Source organism: Leptidea sinapis, chromosome 4, assembly GCF_905404315.1.
Source record: "Leptidea sinapis chromosome 4, ilLepSina1.1, whole genome shotgun sequence".
Lineage (NCBI taxonomy): Eukaryota > Metazoa > Arthropoda > Insecta > Lepidoptera > Pieridae > Leptidea > Leptidea sinapis.
In genome coordinates this window covers 8,722,282-8,739,747 of record NC_066268.1, presented here as the reverse complement: position 1 = coordinate 8,739,747, position 17,466 = coordinate 8,722,282, and the positions used below count along the sequence as shown (strand labels likewise).

The 17,466-nt window shown below is 39.3% G+C and overlaps 2 protein-coding genes across 5 annotated transcripts in view; one reads left to right on the top strand and one right to left on the bottom strand.

Annotated features, from left to right (window-relative positions):
- Positions 1–2,363: 2,363 nt before the first annotated feature.
- On the top strand, positions 2,364–16,636 carry LOC126979745 (venom allergen 3-like). 4 transcript variants are annotated; one of them, XM_050829254.1, is made up of 13 exons: positions 2,364–2,473; positions 3,853–3,990; positions 6,742–6,827; positions 7,355–7,436; positions 8,195–8,276; positions 9,815–9,986; positions 10,974–11,199; positions 12,252–12,438; positions 12,870–12,993; positions 13,635–13,725; positions 14,457–14,506; positions 15,372–15,435; positions 16,533–16,636. In XM_050829254.1, exons 1-13 carry the CDS (start codon positions 2,462–2,464, stop codon positions 16,614–16,616), a joined length of 1,398 nt encoding a protein of 465 aa, XP_050685211.1. In that variant the 5' UTR covers positions 2,364–2,461; the 3' UTR covers positions 16,617–16,636. The 4 variants fall into 4 exon arrangements, 3 of the variants coding, with proteins under 3 accessions (XP_050685211.1, XP_050685212.1, XP_050685213.1); XM_050829255.1 differs by having other exon boundaries at positions 14,449–14,506; XM_050829256.1 differs by lacking the exon at positions 14,457–14,506.
- LOC126979764 (vacuolar protein sorting-associated protein 16B) overlaps positions 11,080–17,466 on the bottom strand; it is a 38,431-nt gene continuing 32,044 nt past the window's right edge. Inside the window, exon 11 of the transcript XR_007732873.1 lies at positions 11,080–11,210. The gene's annotated coding sequence lies outside the window, so the exon portion shown is untranslated. The remainder of the gene's footprint in view (positions 11,211–17,466) is intronic.

Below are 17,466 nucleotides of genomic sequence, written 5' to 3'. Positions count from 1 at the left end.
GTATGGTGTACTACGTGATATGTGTATGGTGTACTACGTGATATGTGTATGGTGTACTACGTGATATGTGTATGGTGTACTACGTGATATGTGTATGGTGTACTACGTGATATGTGTATGGTGTACTACGTGATATTTGTATGGTGTACTACGTGATATGTGTATGGTGTACTACGTGATATGTGTATGGTGTACTACGTGATATGTGTATGGTGTACTACGTGATATTTGTATGGTGTACTACGTGATATGTGTATGGTGTACTACGTGATATGTGTATGGTGTACTACGTGATATGTGTATGGTGTACTACGTGCTATGTGTATGGTGTACTACGTGATATGTGTGTGGTGTACTACGTGATATGTTTATGGTGTACTACGTGATATGTGTATGGTGTACTAAGTGATATGTGTATGGTGTACTACGTGATATGTGTATGGTGTCCTACGTGATATGTGTATGGTGTACTACGTGATATGTGTATGGTGTACTACGTGATATGTGTATGGTGTACTACGTGATATGGTGTGAGGACGTTAACGCTCTCAGCTAGCTGGAGAGGGAAGTCAAAAATTTGGCGTCACCTGTATCTGAAGCCACCTTGACAGTCATAAGACAGTCCAAGTTAAAGATGAGTGTCAAGGCAAGGCTTCTAATACACAGCCGCATCACCAAAGCTGCCACACTGCACAAGATCCTTTGGGCACAGAACCCTTAGTACAAACTGTACACCTATCAGTGCATGACCTGACGCTAGAGAATAAACGGATAAGAGGCAGATTTCAAGGAAAAGGTTGTCCACTTAGTCTTAGGAATTCCTGAAGACCGAAGGCAGACAATTCTCGATAGAGACCGCCACGTAGCGCACATGTCTGGGGAGCGGGTTTATCCGCTTCTTAAAAAAACAGCGGTGGTAAGTTACTGTACGACACCACAGTAATTGATAAACCGAGAAGCTGCATTTTTATGCCTAATTCTATAAAAAAACACTTTGCTTTACCAATTTTGTTGTATAGTCATTACTGCAGTGATCTTAACAGAACGACAAACTTGCCTCAGTGGGCTGGTTAGAGTAAGAAAATTTAGTGACGCGCACAATGGCCCAATCAAGAGGCGAATTGCGGAAACAGGCCTGTCATACTTAACTGTGCTCAAAAAATTATAGTTTTGAGTCGATGATAATACTTAAGTCTCTGGTCCTCTTAACACTGCCTAAGTATGAGTTATTTAATGTTTAGTTGTGAATAATAGTGGAAATTTTTACGCGTGAATGAACGTACAAACCTTTTAGAGATATTTAAATCCAATTTGTTTATTTATTTTGCAATAATTTTCAAAACGAGTTAAGTCGTCTTGGAGATATTTCGAATCGTGTATGTTTCTGATGGGACATACAATTTTGATATCATCAGCATAAAGTAGAATTTTTGATTAATAAATGAAAATGATTAAATGAATGAAAAATAATGAAATTTTGATTAAATATATCAATTTATTATGACTCCACAGCAGCTGCTGTTTGTAGCTACGAAGGAGTGATTATGTGAAAGTCGTTATTTCTTTTAATTACGTTGACTAGTGAAACTACTGTACTACTATTTATTTCGGGTTAGGTAAGTCTGCACATAATAGTAACTATGTGATGACACAAAATAACTTAAAGGTTTGTCTACGTTACTCAATCTAATGCACACGTCGCCCTGAGATTAAATATGGAATGTCTGATGCCTTGCCGTGAACTCAGGATCTCCTCGCGATTGTCTTCCGAATGTCTGCGCAGAGTTTTAGAATACTTCGGTCACATCGCAAGGAAGGACGATGGAAACCTTGAGAGGCTCATTGTGGTCGGCAAAATTGATGGGAAGAGGCCTCGTGGACGCAGTCCAACACGATGGTCCGATCAGATCGGCTCCGCCCTCGACTCTACGGTTCACAATGCCTTTCACACCGCCAGAGACAGGAAAAGATGGAGAGCGATCATACGTGAGAAAGTGATACAGAGGGGTGGTCACGACCCTCAGTACTGAGGATTACGACGCAGGGAGGAGGAGGAGTCTGATGCACCTGTTATCGGTGATACAACAATAAACAAATCCACAACCTTCCAACCGAAATCAAACATCACTGCTCATCACTCATCCCGACAGAAATAGTGGAAAACTGCCCCGCTGTTAATTCGATCAAAATAAAAAACTTGTTGTTTTGAGCATCGAAGTCGAGAATTGAGATAGTCTTACACATTTAGGTAACATAATGCCGACAATATTGTATGCTCAACGTTAAACCCAAACAATGCGAATAGTATCAACACCTCTGTCAGCTAAACATCAATTGTTCTGTGATGATTGTTTCAGAGTTGACAATTTTGTAAAAAATGTATTTTTATATCTTTATTTAATTTTGTATTTATTTTATTAGAATACGGGAAGAGAAGATAACTTTTTGCTTTTAGCTGTTAATGATGTATTTCGTAAGTAGATTTTTTTAATTTTTTACTAGTGGTTACATGGTTTTTCGTCTTTGTAATTAACATTTGTAGTACATTAGTAGGTCACATTTGAAGAATTTTAAATTTAGAATGATGACCTCGTATCTGCTGAAGACAGTCTGTAGATGTAAGTCGACCAAGATTCTACGTCGTAGAGCAAAAGAAACAATAGAGTTATTCTATAGTAACTTTTGTTTAGTAGGTATAATATGTCTTAAGGCATCCTACATGTCAAATGTCAATATAATATATAGATTGATAGAACACATCATTGGGGAACTCCAGCTCAGAGTCCAAGTAATAACGTGAGTCGACAATGACTTCTTAATAGCTTTGCTATATCCAGACCAACTGACAACTGACTCCTTGGCTTTCGCTGTCCGTCGCCTTTTCAGGGAATGCTCACATGGATTAGTCATCTAAAAGGGCTGGGTGAAATAAGATTTGTTGCACAACTGTAAAAAGCGAAAGCAAAGAAAGCTCGAGCGTACAAAGAACGATTAAAGGGATGTTCTTAAAAGGGGGTGCAAGTGAAGAGCAGCAAAAATAGGAGAGCCTGCTTGTAACGGTTGTTGCGAATGACGCGAATGAAGTTTACGAAAAGACGTGTGGCGTTTCGTGCGGTTTTCAAGGAACTTTCTCCCACGTATAACCAGTGGAATGAGCTTCTTTATGAGGTGTTTCCGGAGCGATACAACATGGGTACATTTAAAAAAAGCGCATACACCTTTCGCCCGTAACGCTTCTGTGATTCATCTGTTGTTGTAATAGACTGGTTATAGAATGAGCGGCGATGATAACCTAACTGGTGACCTAGGTCGCTTGTCCTCCTCTTCCATAAAAAAAAGGTACACCTCAAAGATTTGGATGGGTAACATGATATTTAGAAGATTTATAGTTATATAACTCCGTTGCTAGATATGCTAGAATAAAATTTACATCACTAAGCAGTAAGCACTATTGAAAAAAAACAAATTCTAATAAGTATTAAACAAATATAAGCTACAAAATTCACCATCCAACTATGCTTGATTGCTCAGTACCGCGCCCTCATCTTTTTTTTATTTAAGAGGGGGCAAACGGGCAAGAGGCTTATGGGCTGGGGAGTGGTGAGGCAACCACCCATAGTCATCCATAACAACAGGTGTCAAGAGCGTTGCTGGCCTTTTAGGTGAGAGTATGCTCTTTTCTTGAAGGTCCCGAAGTCGTATCGGTTCGGGAAAACAGTAGCCGGTATTTGATTCCATAAAATGGCTGTCAGGCAAGAAATTTCATACGAAACGCGCGGATAAATGAAATGAAATTGCATTTTTGTTTCTCCATGTGAATCCTCGTAATTATTAAAATGTACGTGTTTGCAGGTGCAAATATTGGAGATAGTTCTTGTTATGTTTACTGCGATATTGGTGTCTGCGCTTGTAGATGAGCCATACTGCTCTGCCCGATACAGAAGACTGTGCCAAGGAAAGGGAAGGCATGTGGCCTGTCAGTTTGTCAGTGTAAGCTGAATGATATAATAATAATTGTAGGCCTCTAAAACCGCCCACAACGTTGTAAAGATAATTTAAAATAATCATAATTTAAACCATGATATATGATTGAAACATCAAAGGTCGTAGAAGCAAGAAATAATACAAAACTTGAGTGAAAAAATATGCATATAAGTGTTACATTAGAAAAAATACTTACGATTTATTAGGACTATTTTAATTAATCGAGCTATCCGCCCGCCACGCTGCTCACAACAAATGACGCCGCTCTGGTCACTCGTGGAAGCAAGCTAGCTACATATTACGTGACAGGTTTAATGCGCCTTCTATGAACGTTAGTTAGGTACATGCCGCCGTTGCACATGAGGAATGATACCCTAGCCCATACGGCAAAAGAGAAAGCCGATCTCCTGTGCGCTCTTTTCGCCTACAACTCGACTCTTGACGACAACGGAAAAACACCGCCGACCATCCCGCGGTGTCAGAGCTCTATGCCTGAAGACAGTTTTCTGTTAGGCGAGCTCTGTTTTCGTTGGACGTCAGGAAGTCGAGCGGGCCGGATGGCATTTCATCGTGCTTATAACGTGTGCCCCTGAGTTGACGCCGGTGCTAACGCATTTATTCCGGCACTCTTATTCCAAAGGCGTAGTCCCTAACTCATGGAAGTCAGCCCTTGTCCATCCAATCCAAAAAAAAGGAGACAGTTCGGATCCGGCAAACTACAGGCCTATTGCTATTACCTCCCTGCTCTCCAAAATCATGGAGAGAATAATTAGCCGCCAGCTTTTAGTATACCTAGAGGGTCACCAGTTGATCAACGACCGACAATACGGCTTTCGCCATGGTCGGTCGGCAGGTGATCTTCTGGTATACCTATCAGATAGATGGGCTGTGCCTAATGAAAGCAAGGGGGAAGGCCTGGCAGTTAGCCTGGATATAGCGAAGGCCTTTGATCGTGTATGGCACAAGGCACTCCTCTCAAAACTTCCATCATTTGGGCTTCCCGAGAGCTTATGCAAGTGGACCTCCAGCTTCCTCACTGGATGTAGCATACAAGTCGTTGTCGACGGTTTTTGCTCGAATCCCGCAGGAACGCAGGAGTGCCCCAAGGCTGTGCGCTATCTCCCACGCTGTTTCTTTTGCATATCAATGATATGTTGGACACCTCCAACATACATTGCTATGCAGACGACAGCACTGGTGATGCTGTATACACGGGCCAAGCAAGTCTCTCTCAGGAAAACGTTGACCAGTGCTGGCAGAAACTTGTGTCTTCTATCGAGTCCTCTCTCGAGAAGGTCGCGGAATGGGGTAAATTGAACCTTGTCCAATTCTACCCTACTAAAAAATCCCCATTTGCCGTATCACTGCTCTTCGACAACACTTCCCTTAAAGCCTCGCCTAGTAATAATACTGGGTCTCGAAATCTCGAGCGATTGCCAATTCCGTGGCCATCTGGAGGGCAAAGCCAAATTGGCTTCGAAGAAGCTGGGCGTCATCAATAGAGCACGGCAATACTTCAAGCCGGCCCACATTCTAGCGCTCTACAAAGCGCAGGTCCAGCCACACATGGAGTATTGCTGTCATCTCTGGTCTGGCGCACCCTAGTATCAGCTCGATCCATTTGACCGCGTGCAACGCAGAGCAGCTCGAATTGTCGGGGACCCAGTGCTCTGTGAACGGCTGGATCACTTGGCGTTGCGTAGAGACGTCGCTTCATTTGTGTCTTCTACCGCATTTATCACGGGGAGTGTTCCGAAGAGCTGTTTAACCTGATTCCTGCCGCCGAATTCCACCTTCGCACGACACACCACAAGTTAGGATATCATCCCCACCATCTGGATGTGTGACGGTCCTCCACAATGCGGTTTTCAAGGAGCTTTCTTCCACATACTACAAAGCTGTGGAATGAGCTTCCTTTTGCGGTGTTTCCGCGACGATACGACATGGGTATCTTCAAAAAAAGCACGTACACCTTCCTTAAAGGCCGGCAACGCTCTTGTGATTCCTCTGGTGTTGCAAGAGAATGTGGGCGGCGGTGATCACTTAACACCAGGTGACCCGTACGCTCGTTTGTCCTCCTATTCCATAAAAATAGGTACCTATGAGTGCGAATTCGAGCGGCTACGGTCATTTTAAATTTTATTTTTGTTACTTAGGTCTTACTAGCCAAACTAGCCTACTTAGTTGATATTTTAAATTATTAAAACTTTCGTAAGACATTATAAACTATATTTGTCTACAACGGCTTCACTCACGTTTTATTGGTGTTGGTACCGACTAGTTTCGGAGCATTCGGAGGACCTTCATCTGGGTGACTGGTGAGTGCAGTGGAGTGAGTTCGTGGTGATTACATGGCGGGGGGCGCGGGGTGTGTTGGCGGTGATGACGAGCACGGAAGCACTGAAACCATTGTGTCATTATTGGTGTTCACGGGTGCACACAATGTCCACTACGTAATCACCGCAGTATGGGTTAACACATTTCGGAATAAAACCCGATAAAGGTATTAAAGTACTAGATACTTGGTAACCGTGCTTCAGCGCGTACCTATTTAGTTTTTCAATACCTACACGGAGAGTGTGTCAGGCCTGCCGAGTTGGATGGAAGTACCTACATGTCTCTTTCTTCAACTTCCCGACCAATGTAGACTGTAACGAGCTTGATTGTTCACATAGCCCAAGCAAGTTGGAAATACCTATACATGATAGACTAATTAGCTGCGCGTATTCTTATTAAAATTTTCGGTAATTTTTTCAGCCAGGGCCGGGTGAATACTGTCAGAACTACTCGAGGATCAACCTAACACGGGAGCTTAGAGTATATATAACAAACTACATAAATAGGTGATTATTCTCTGATTGAGTTAATATTTATAATATACATGTCGTAGTCAAGAACGTCGAAACAAGAAGCGAGTATGAAGATAATTCGCTATTCGTCTTAGCTCGAGTGTAATCGGCGTGCGGTGCTAGTGTGGGCGAGAGCCGGCGCCGCGCCAAGCAGGCAGTCAGGGATGAACTATTGAGCGAGGCGGTTGTGTTGCACGCGCATACCGGGAACACCATGTTCTTATTACGTAGTCATAAGGCTTTGTGTAGTGTACCTAAAATAGCGATTGTAACGTTTGTTGCTAATAATGATACAGTGTGTTAGTAAGAATGTGTTTTATTTGCTATCGTGATCAACGCCCACATCTATGGCAAACCACGATGATACTGGCAATGTGACTGGCCTTGCTCCGCCAAATAATTAAAATTGTGTATTGATTGATCGCGTAGTTGACTCGAAAACACTTAACCTGAACTAGCGTTACGTATCATGGCGTGACAGCACGCCTAAAGAAGTTTTCACATCTGACAATGTTTTACAGGCGGAGACAGCGTGTAGCGGCGGGCGCCGAGCGGGTGCGGGGAGGAGCTCGACTACCACGACCGAGCTTGATGATGAGGGTGGTACGTTATATTAAAGCCTAAACACATGATCGGATTTGTTACGGCCGAACCATCGAACGCGTTCCTGACGGACTGTAGCGGACCATATTCGATAATACGTCGGATTGTAACAATTTTTTTATTATTACCGTCCGGACCGTACCGAGTACGACGCAGGTCCAATTGGTGCAAAGCGTCCACCGAATCGCCCGATGATCCAGTCGTACCAAATCCAATCATGTGTTTTGGCTATTACCGTTAAATATTAATCACAGACTTACAAAACACTTGCTTGCGTTTAGACAAACAAATCGTCTTATGCGAGAAAGAACATTTTGCAAAGATACAGTAAGATAGAGTTAAGGGAATCTTTTGTTACTATAACAGATTTATTAGTGGTAAATAAGTACCCACGCTTGGCATTAACTCATTAATTAATATTTGCATATTAAACCATACTAACGTACCAAACCATACTAGCTAACGGACAGACTGATAAATCAAAATTGGGCAAAAAATAAACAAAAATGATTAAAAACCAAATTTTAAAATTATCGCACAAATAAAACAATTTTGAAAACCGAGAGTGTGTGAAAATACTTCCAACAGGCAACGTAATTTCACTATCTACGGCGTCCTGCAGATCGAAACACAGTAATGCGTACACATTACTGCTTCACGGTAGATATAGGCACTGTTGTGGTACCCATAATCTAGCCGGCATCCGGTGCAAAGGAGCCTCCCACTGGTGAACTTGAATACTTGTTGTTCACTTACAGATCTGGGATCCAGAGCTTGCACATCTCGCACAGCGGTTGGCCAATCAATGTCAGTTCGTGCACGACGACTGCAGAGCTACTAGTATGTATTTTATCCACATCAGCTTCATTGACAGACGTGTTCACATTATTCATCAGGGTGAGTGTAGTGGGTTCGTGATAACGTCCCGTCTCATACTGCGGACTTGTGCTCGTAGTGCGCGGCTTGACAGGATGGGGGGCGCAGGGTGCGCCGGTGGTGATGATGAGCGTGGTATCATTGACACTATGTCACTATTGGTGTCCATGGGTGCACAAATTGTACTCACTATATCCACTACGTGATCATCGGCACTATGGGTCTTATTGCGAAATGCGTTTAACAACACGGGTTTCCAAGTAGGAGGCAGAGTCCAAAATTAGGTCGACGGTCGATTTCTATGGATTCCAGCAGCTTGCAAGACACAAAGTTTTTATTGTGAGCCGATACCTTCACCTTATCGAACCTAATATAATGTGAGGTGTCGCAGTTTAGGGCGTGCTCTACCACTGCCGAGGTGTTGCTGTCCAATTTTGGTACACTGCGGATGTGCTCGGAGTGTTTGGTTTTTATGTTGCGTCCCGTTTCACCAATGTAGCTTTTGCGGCATTCGCATGGACGTTATCGCGAACCCACTACACTCACCCTTATGAAGGACCTCCTAATGGTCCCAAACTAGTCGGTACCAACACCGACAACACGTGAGTAAAGCCGTATTACTAAAAAAGTAAATAATGTCTCACGAAAGTTTTAATTATTTAATTTATTCACATCATGTCCATAGTTTTTGCGCTGCAGAAGAGTCATTCGTGTTTCTTCTATTTCGTCTACCAGCTTGGATACAGAAGGCCTCTTAAAGAGTTGTAACGTAAAACGAGACTATTTTCATTAAGGGCAAAATGTAAAGAAATAAACATTTTTACTGTTACATGTCAATATATTCTTTATAATGTTATGTATGTACTATGAACATAGGCACATTTAAAGTGAATTTTCGAGCAAGAAACTGTTAACACGAAGAAACAATACTTATTATTTAATAATATTCTGATTATTCATTTGAAGTTCACTTTTTAATATTTCCTTTTGATTTCACAATTCACATTTGCATCTGGTTCACCAGGCGACAACAAATAATGTCTTAATATTGTTTATTAGGCCTCGAATAACGGCGGAAGGACATAATAGCAGAGTTTTCCCTAACATTAAAACTCATATTATGTCCGGAGCCTTATTCGAGGCCTTACAGTAAATTCGCCTGGTGATGGTTAATTTAGATATAAGTAGCTAATTGAGACCACAATGAAGTCCAATGGCCGATGGCACTCACCTGGTGAACAAGGCGGCCGGAAGTTGCCACATTTACGAAAATTAAAGGAACTACAACGACTTAAGACGGCCGGAATTATAAGATGTCATCTCAATATTGTTTATTAGGCCTCGAATTAGGCTCCGGCAATAATATGAGTTTTTAATGTTAGGTAAAACTGCTATTCTGTAGCTATTCTATTATTACATATGCAGCCCTATTTTCATGGTTGCAGTAGTGTCCTGGACTCACACAGCAGATCCAGTTGGTTCTAATAGTAATCTTATTGTAGTACGCTATCCATACGCCGGCCAGAGCGTTGGTGAGGTCCGGTGGAGACGCTCCGGCGACTCGGAGGAGGTGAGCGTCCTGCGAGCGGTGAGACGCGTGCTGGACGCCTGGTGGGGGGAGCGACGTAGAGCAGAGCCCGGTCACCTGACACAGCCCTTCCGACTCGCCAACAAGTACATAATAAAAAACAAGCCAAAGTTAAACATGACACTTCAAGATTTGCGAACGATACGTCATTCGAACGGTTGTTTTAGTGGAAGAGTGCTCTTTCATATATTTTGTTTACAAATTTAATTTAATTAATCCCAGAAGTGAGCACTTTAAAAATAACAAATTGTTTTGTTGACAATAGTAATAGAAACTAGCCTAGCACGCGACGCCTGTCAGATCTGTCTCAATTAATACAAATTATATTTGTATCCAAAATTTGTGAACGATACGGGACTCGAACCCGCGACCTCTCAGGTTCTGTCCGAGCGGTCTTTCCAACTGAGCCAACCGTTTCGTGTTGGTACGCATGGATTGTAAATTTTGGTATATCTTATTCAACTCTCAACTTGTGGCTCCATCTACTGGATCTACCTTACAATTGATAACATGCTCAGCCCCAATCATTGCATATTAGGAAATGGAGCTATAGGTTATGTTCATGTATAATTAATCCCAGAAGTTAGGGATACCAATTTAAAAACAACAAATTGTTTAGATCTCAATGAATATACTGTATAATAAAAATCATTCAATATATTCCTTCCTTATTGCCTATTTTAAATGCATGATGGCATGAAGAGCGTCATACCACTTCAATTTAGACGTCAGGTAAATAAATACTTTTAAATTATATAAAATAAAAGTAGGTTATATAATAATATATTTAATGTAGGTAAGCGGAAATACACAATAAAAAGTAATTATTTGTGAAAACTTGTAAATAGCTTTATGTTTTATAATACATTAATTTTTAATATATACCTAGCTGTAAGTTTTCTAAAGTTGTAAAACAACACACACACTGTCGACACTGCTAAAGCACGCAAATAGATAAAAAAACCCAAACTTAATGATAATTATAACATTCAAAATTAAATGTAAAAACAGTTACAATTCCACGCGTTGTCATCCTTTAAAAAGTGTTTTATTTAATTACTTATGTGTTGAAGAGGCAACGTGTGGGGACACTTCAGCCAGCTGGCAGTGTGGCCGCTGGAGGCTGTGGGGTGCGGAGCTGTGCGACACGGCAGACCACACCCTCGACTGCTGCTCGTGTGTGACTTCTCGCACACCAACATGCTAGGCCAGCGCACTATAGAGCCGGGCCCCCTGGCCCCATGTCCTGTCTTCACTGCGAGGAAAACTGGCTCACCCTACCCACTGCTGTGCTCGCCGGTATCTATTTCCTGACGTCATATCAAAACTTTTCAGAATGAAGAAGAAAAAATCTTTACACGACTCCTGGTAAGATTTGCAGAAAACAGTAACGCACGCAAGGAAAAATTTACAAGATAAAAATAAAAATGTAACTTTTACGCAAAATCTAATGTTAAAAACAGAGTTACAATAACACGCGTTTTAATCCTTTAAAAAAAAGTATCCAAATGTTTTGAGTTTTTCTTTAGTGTTAATTCCGCCAATATTTGTCTTTTAAACAATTCGACACGTGTTTCGCATCTACAAGAGGCATCCTCAGGACATGTTGACCCGCCAAAATCTGGCACACATACGGCCAGATTTTGGATAGTTAATAAAGGAAAAGATAATTTGATAACATTTGGGGATAATTATGGATTTCTGCAAAGTAACGCCTACTTCAATAAAATTCCTTTAAAAAGTGTTTTGTTTAAATAGATTGACTGCACAAAATAGAGAAAATGCATAGGCAAGTGTTAAGAAAGATCGACCTAGATATTCTAACATTCAGATCGAGAATGTCCTAAAATAAGCCGGGTTAAAGGTACCAAGAATAAAAGATCTTGCATCAGAGGGTTGATTCAGATGGAAGAAGCCAGTCAAATAGAGTTCCACAGTTTCTGTCTGTCCCTTTGGAAGAGTTGTATTTCAAGACACAGACCTCGGATAGTAACGTATTATGTCTGTCTAGGCAACTAGACATGTGCCGAGAGTTGCGATGTTAGAAAAAGGCGCGCACGAGCATTTTTTAAATAAAGTAAAAAGTTTACATTAAATTTATTGTGTAAATAAGTAGTTCCATACCTACTAACACAATATCAAAGATTCTTTTATTGTAAAGAGTTGTAAAAGGCAATTTTTTTTGCTTGAAGCAATTACAGGAATTATAAAATATGTCCAGAATTGATTTGTAAACTAGTGTATCTCACTGGTGTTATTTTAACCGTTTAGAGCGTTTTATTGAATGGAAATCCGAGCGAGAAATTCGGGGCGACAAAAGCCAAATAATCTTTTGTAATCTTTTTTTTAAGATAAAAAGGCGTACTCAACCTTCGGACCGCAATAAAGAAGAAGATGATTACGAAGAGAATGAGACAAGATACGAATATGACGAGGCCGAGATGACAGACCCTGCTGACGATGTGAAAGAGACCATCCGAAAGTACAATAAAAACAGAATTAGTAACTCCAAGAGTAGTATGAAGACTGAAAGCTTTCGTGAGTTATATTTTTTTATTCATTATGTTTTCCACCAGAGTACATAACACATTAAAGGTTAAAACATGCCTGTGACCTTGCTCCTCGGACGAGGGCGGTTGACCAGGATTTAAAATTACCTGTTGTACTTACCTGTTTATTATATCCCAGTCCCAACCCCCAATCGTATAATGTGGTGACGACCCTAATCAATGGATTATGGTCGATAGTCCGAAGAATATGTTACGAGTAAATTTCAAATAATATATTATTCATAGCGTGTGTGATTTTATAGCTCTGTGAATAATTTTTTAGTGTTTTGTGCTACAAAAATCGTGCTTATATTTTCACCGACATATTAATTACTGTAATACGAATGAAGTGAAATAGTCTAAGGTGTAATTTTAATTTTTGATAAATACATGTAGCATATTTATTGTAATTGTATACAGCTAGAAGACGGCCCGCTAATGCTGTGGATAGACTGGAGAATGAGCTCTCTGTAAACAAAAGGGTGGAGGTGGAGACGTTAAGGAGCGACAGGGAACCTAAGAGACCGTTATTTGCACATCCAGGGTGTGTATATAGAATTATACCGTCGTGGCTCCTTCAGTAGACGGGGAGGTGATTGATTGTTGAAATGTGATTATCCGTTCACCAAAAAAGAGGCGAATATTTGAAAACTTTATTAATTCACCCGAACGCGTTGAACAATCCAGTCCTGAGCAGGACAAACTGTCAAATCCAAATATTTTTATTCAAAATTTTGGATATGAAATCACTTTTTGAATGTTAAAAACTACTACTACTACCCGGAATTCGGAAATGAATGTCTTAAACCTGAGAAGAACGGGCGCAAGTAACTCAATGGGCTTCTTTTTTATTGCTTTTAATAATCTTAATTTTTTATAATACTAATGTCCCTAATCGAGATTTTAGTGGCCATTGTTAGCGAAAAAGTTAAGTGTCTACTTCTGACATGTACATATTCCTAGGTTTTGTATCAATTTCGTCGCGGTTGAAGTAGGGGTAAACTTATACTACCCAAATAGTTTTTGATTTAACTTATTTTATTATAGTTGCATGTCGTGGCGTCTAAGCTTGTCCACAGACAGAACAACGGAAGATTTCCTCTCATACACTCGCCTCGCATATTCTCTTTCGTTTGCCGTCGTTTGCGCTGTGTGTAACCAGCCTAATGCGTTCGATTTTTTTAGAGAAGACCTTGAAAAGAAACAAGATGTCGCGGAGATAAAGGAAGACGTATACTCTCCAAAGGCACGGAGACCACCAGACTCTGAAGACATTGTAAGTTATATATGATATACTTAGTCTTGCCATAAATACTGAAACAGAGAAAAAAAATATACTTGCCGATGTTTTCATACCTTTATCACATATATATACCATATCACCCCACCAAACCATCAGTGAAGTCGGACAGGGCCCACGTTGCACTCTGCCAACTAATTAGGAAGCTTAGGGCTTTGAGCATAAATACGATCATTTTGTTTTTTAAAATGTTACACAATTGTAAAAAAAATCTCATCCGTACACAAAATTTTTATATGGAAGAGAGGGAGGTCCCCATAAAATCTTTTGCTTTTGGACAGGACATCTTCGAATTCATTCCCTTACTGCTTTGACCACCTTTTTCGTACGAACACTACGTGGACGGCCAGATCTTTTTCTGTCACAAACAGAGGTCTCATTGTACGTATTAATAGCTCGTTACACAAACATTTTACTAATACCAAGCGTATGGAGAGTTTTAAAAATTGCATTTGGCTCCATACCTACTTTGTGTAATGCAATCACAGCGATTCGGTTCTCTTTATCACCCAACTCCATTTAAATATTGCAAAATATTGTACAGTGCAAAATATTGCCGCCAAAATGAGAAAATTCAATGAACAATCACATAAAAATGACAGATTCCAAATTCAAATGTAATATTTTGTTTAATTTGCATTGTATCAGTATTTATGGCCAGACTAAGACTAGAATGTTAACACATCAATAAGAGTGAAGCCTTACAGGGACGTAACGCAAGACAGAGATGGAAACAGGCACAAAGACGACCACAGAGGTATGTAAAAATGTTCCACCAGCCTTCCTTGTTAAACAAACCCAAGTAAGTATCGTTTATACTTTATACTAATATTATAGAAAGAAAAAGAAATTACTATTACTGTTGTCAATTATGAAGAGCTAGGCCAAACAAATTAGTTCAATATCACTATATTAAAGAAATGACAGATATAAATGTCAATTTATTTTACATACAGGAAAGGTTGAGCTTCAATGAGAAGTGGTAACTCTTTGCCACTCTTTTCGAGCTTCACCGTTTTACAAAATGTTTAATCTATGTAAAGTGATGCAACAAAAATACTTAATGACTTATACGAGTAGTTAAAAAAAGGAAAGAAATAAAAAACCACAATAGTTATTGATTACAGTAGATGACTTAATCCACACACACTGTAAAATGTAAATAAACAAGGGTATTATAAACAACAACGAACATTATATTAACAATCATAAAGTTTTATGTACTTATAAATTCTTACTTAAAAGATATATTTAATTTAAGTACCTACATACGAGATATGATTCAGAGTTTCCATCCAGCCACCACAATTTGTGGCTATTCTTCAACTTTGTTAATAATAAAGTTTGTTAATTAATTAATTAATAATATTGTGATTTCATCATATATTATATGACACATTCTCCAGCAACACCAGAGGAATCACAGGAGCGTTGCTGGCCTTTTAGAAAGGAGTACGCGCTTTTTTTTTTAAGGTGTCGTACCATGTCGTACCTTGCTGGAAACACCGCAAAAGGAAGCTTGTCCCACAGCTTGGTCTGCGTGTTCCTAGAAAACCGCACTGTGGGGAAACGTCATAAAGTATCACAGATATATATTATATAGTTATCTTATAATCTTTCAGGCCTGGCGTTCATGCACTTCTCAATAAACAAGTTGGCGAACGGCCCTCGCAGAAAACACTTGCGGTAAGTTGATACTTGTTGATAAGTTGTTTTGAAGTATACAGGATGGTTTTCTGAGAAGGGCGGTGATGGCCAAGTCGGAAACTACGAGACTTAGAGGAAAGTCGTGAAAGGAATCATGCCCTTGATTTATAATAATGGAGAATGTTGCTGATAAGGATCAATCATTGAAAAGATATGAAAGCAAATAGCAAAATTTTACAATTCATCATTTTTAGTAATACATATCTTTTTAAAAATTTATCCTTATCAGCAACGGAGTCCATTGGTTCAATGGACTGTAATTTGTTTGAAAAATCATTCGGGTAGATTTCCGTCAACAGTTCAAAAAATTAAAAAAAACTAAATATGCTGCTATTGGTTTATTATAAATCGAGGGCATGACTCCTTCCACGACTTATGTCTAAGTCTCTTAGTTTCCGATTCCGCCCTGACCGCCCTTCTCAAAAAACCAGCCTGTATAAACCTGTATATAATACCATCCTGTATATAATATGCCCTGTGCTTGCCAGGGGTCTATTTTACAATATTATCTGGTCTGCCAACTACAATTATTAATCCCAATGAATTATTTGCACGCGATTTATACACAATTTCATCGCACATGTCTACGATAGTCTAAGGCTGGGTTGCTTCATATTAGCTGTGATAGTTAAGGTTTATGTCAACTTTAACGTTAAGAGTAACGATGACTTTAATAAAGACTGCGGAATAGTTAAATTTAAAGTTAAAAAGTGAAATATCAAGTAAATTTCGAATATTTATTTGAAACTTTTGACAGGTCGCTATTTAGCTATTTAACATTAACAATAGATTGGACGGCTACAGTTAACAGTTAAAGTTAATACGTCATCTAAAAATTGTCAAATGGTGCAACTCAGCCAAAGTTTGCAATTTACTTGTCACTAAATTTGAAATACGTCACGTCTCGCTTTTTGAAGTGAAACTTCTAATGCGACTTCCAACAAGGTTGCGTTACACATTTAACGCTAACTATGCTGTTGACTGCCGTAGTCAACCACCGCGAAAATTTTAATTTATTTATTTATGTAATGGTTCACCAACAGATTTACATCTATTTAGATAATTTTTTATTTCAGGCATCGCTGAAGATTGACAAAGAAGATTGCGATCAGTTATTTTCAGACACCGGGTTCAGAATTAAAAACAGAAAAAAACGATAAATAAAATATTTTTTTAAACATACGTTATTTAATTATTGTACATACTTCAAATATTCCTCCCGAAGAATTGTTGAAACGTGAACCAAAGAGAATTTAAACACTAACGTGAACATTAGGTGTCCCTTCTTGTGCGGTTTTGAAGAAAATTATGGTAAGTCAATGACGTAATGAAATATCTTTGACTGAATTATTTTTATTGCGAATATATTGATATAATTTAAAAAAAAGTATAGGTTCCGATAAGTAATCACCAACATATCATATACTAAAACATTTCTCCGAAATAAAACTATTGATCGCAATATAACCGTACAAAACACAGCTCTCCGCCATCTTAATTCTTTGTCTTATTTAAAATAAAGTTCATGTTGAGTGTCACAGACAAAGTAATAAACATGTAAAATGCTTGAGCCTAAGTCCCAAATATTGAGAATATTTTTTTTAATGAAAATAAGGGACGAGACGTTCATCTGATGGTAATTGATACGCCATGCCCATTACAATGCAGTGCCGCTCAAGATTTTTGAAAAACACAAAAATTCTGAGCGGCATACAGTTGTGCTCGTCACCTTGAGACATAAGATGTTAAGTCTCATTTACCCAGTTATTTCACTAGCTACGGCGCCAGTAATGTTAACACATTAAGGTAAAATATCCAGTAGATGTCACTTTAATGATTTATTAGTATGTTTATTGACATAGTTTGACATGAAATCATCTTAGTGAGAACTTCTAATTGGTAATAGTTGCGCAAATTATTCCCCGTGAAAAGAATTGTAGCTATAAAACTAATGTTTATTTATATGTTATTTTTTAATAATATAAAGCTACTATGCCAATAGTTGACACC

Coding starts and splice junctions, on each gene's coding strand:
- LOC126979745 (XM_050829254.1), top strand. Junction 3,991..6,741: donor TGGCCTGTCAGTTTGTCAGT/GTAAGCTGAATG, acceptor TAATTTTTTCAG/CCAGGGCCGGGTGAATACTG. Junction 12,439..12,869: donor TATGAAGACTGAAAGCTTTC/GTGAGTTATATT, acceptor AATTGTATACAG/CTAGAAGACGGCCCGCTAAT.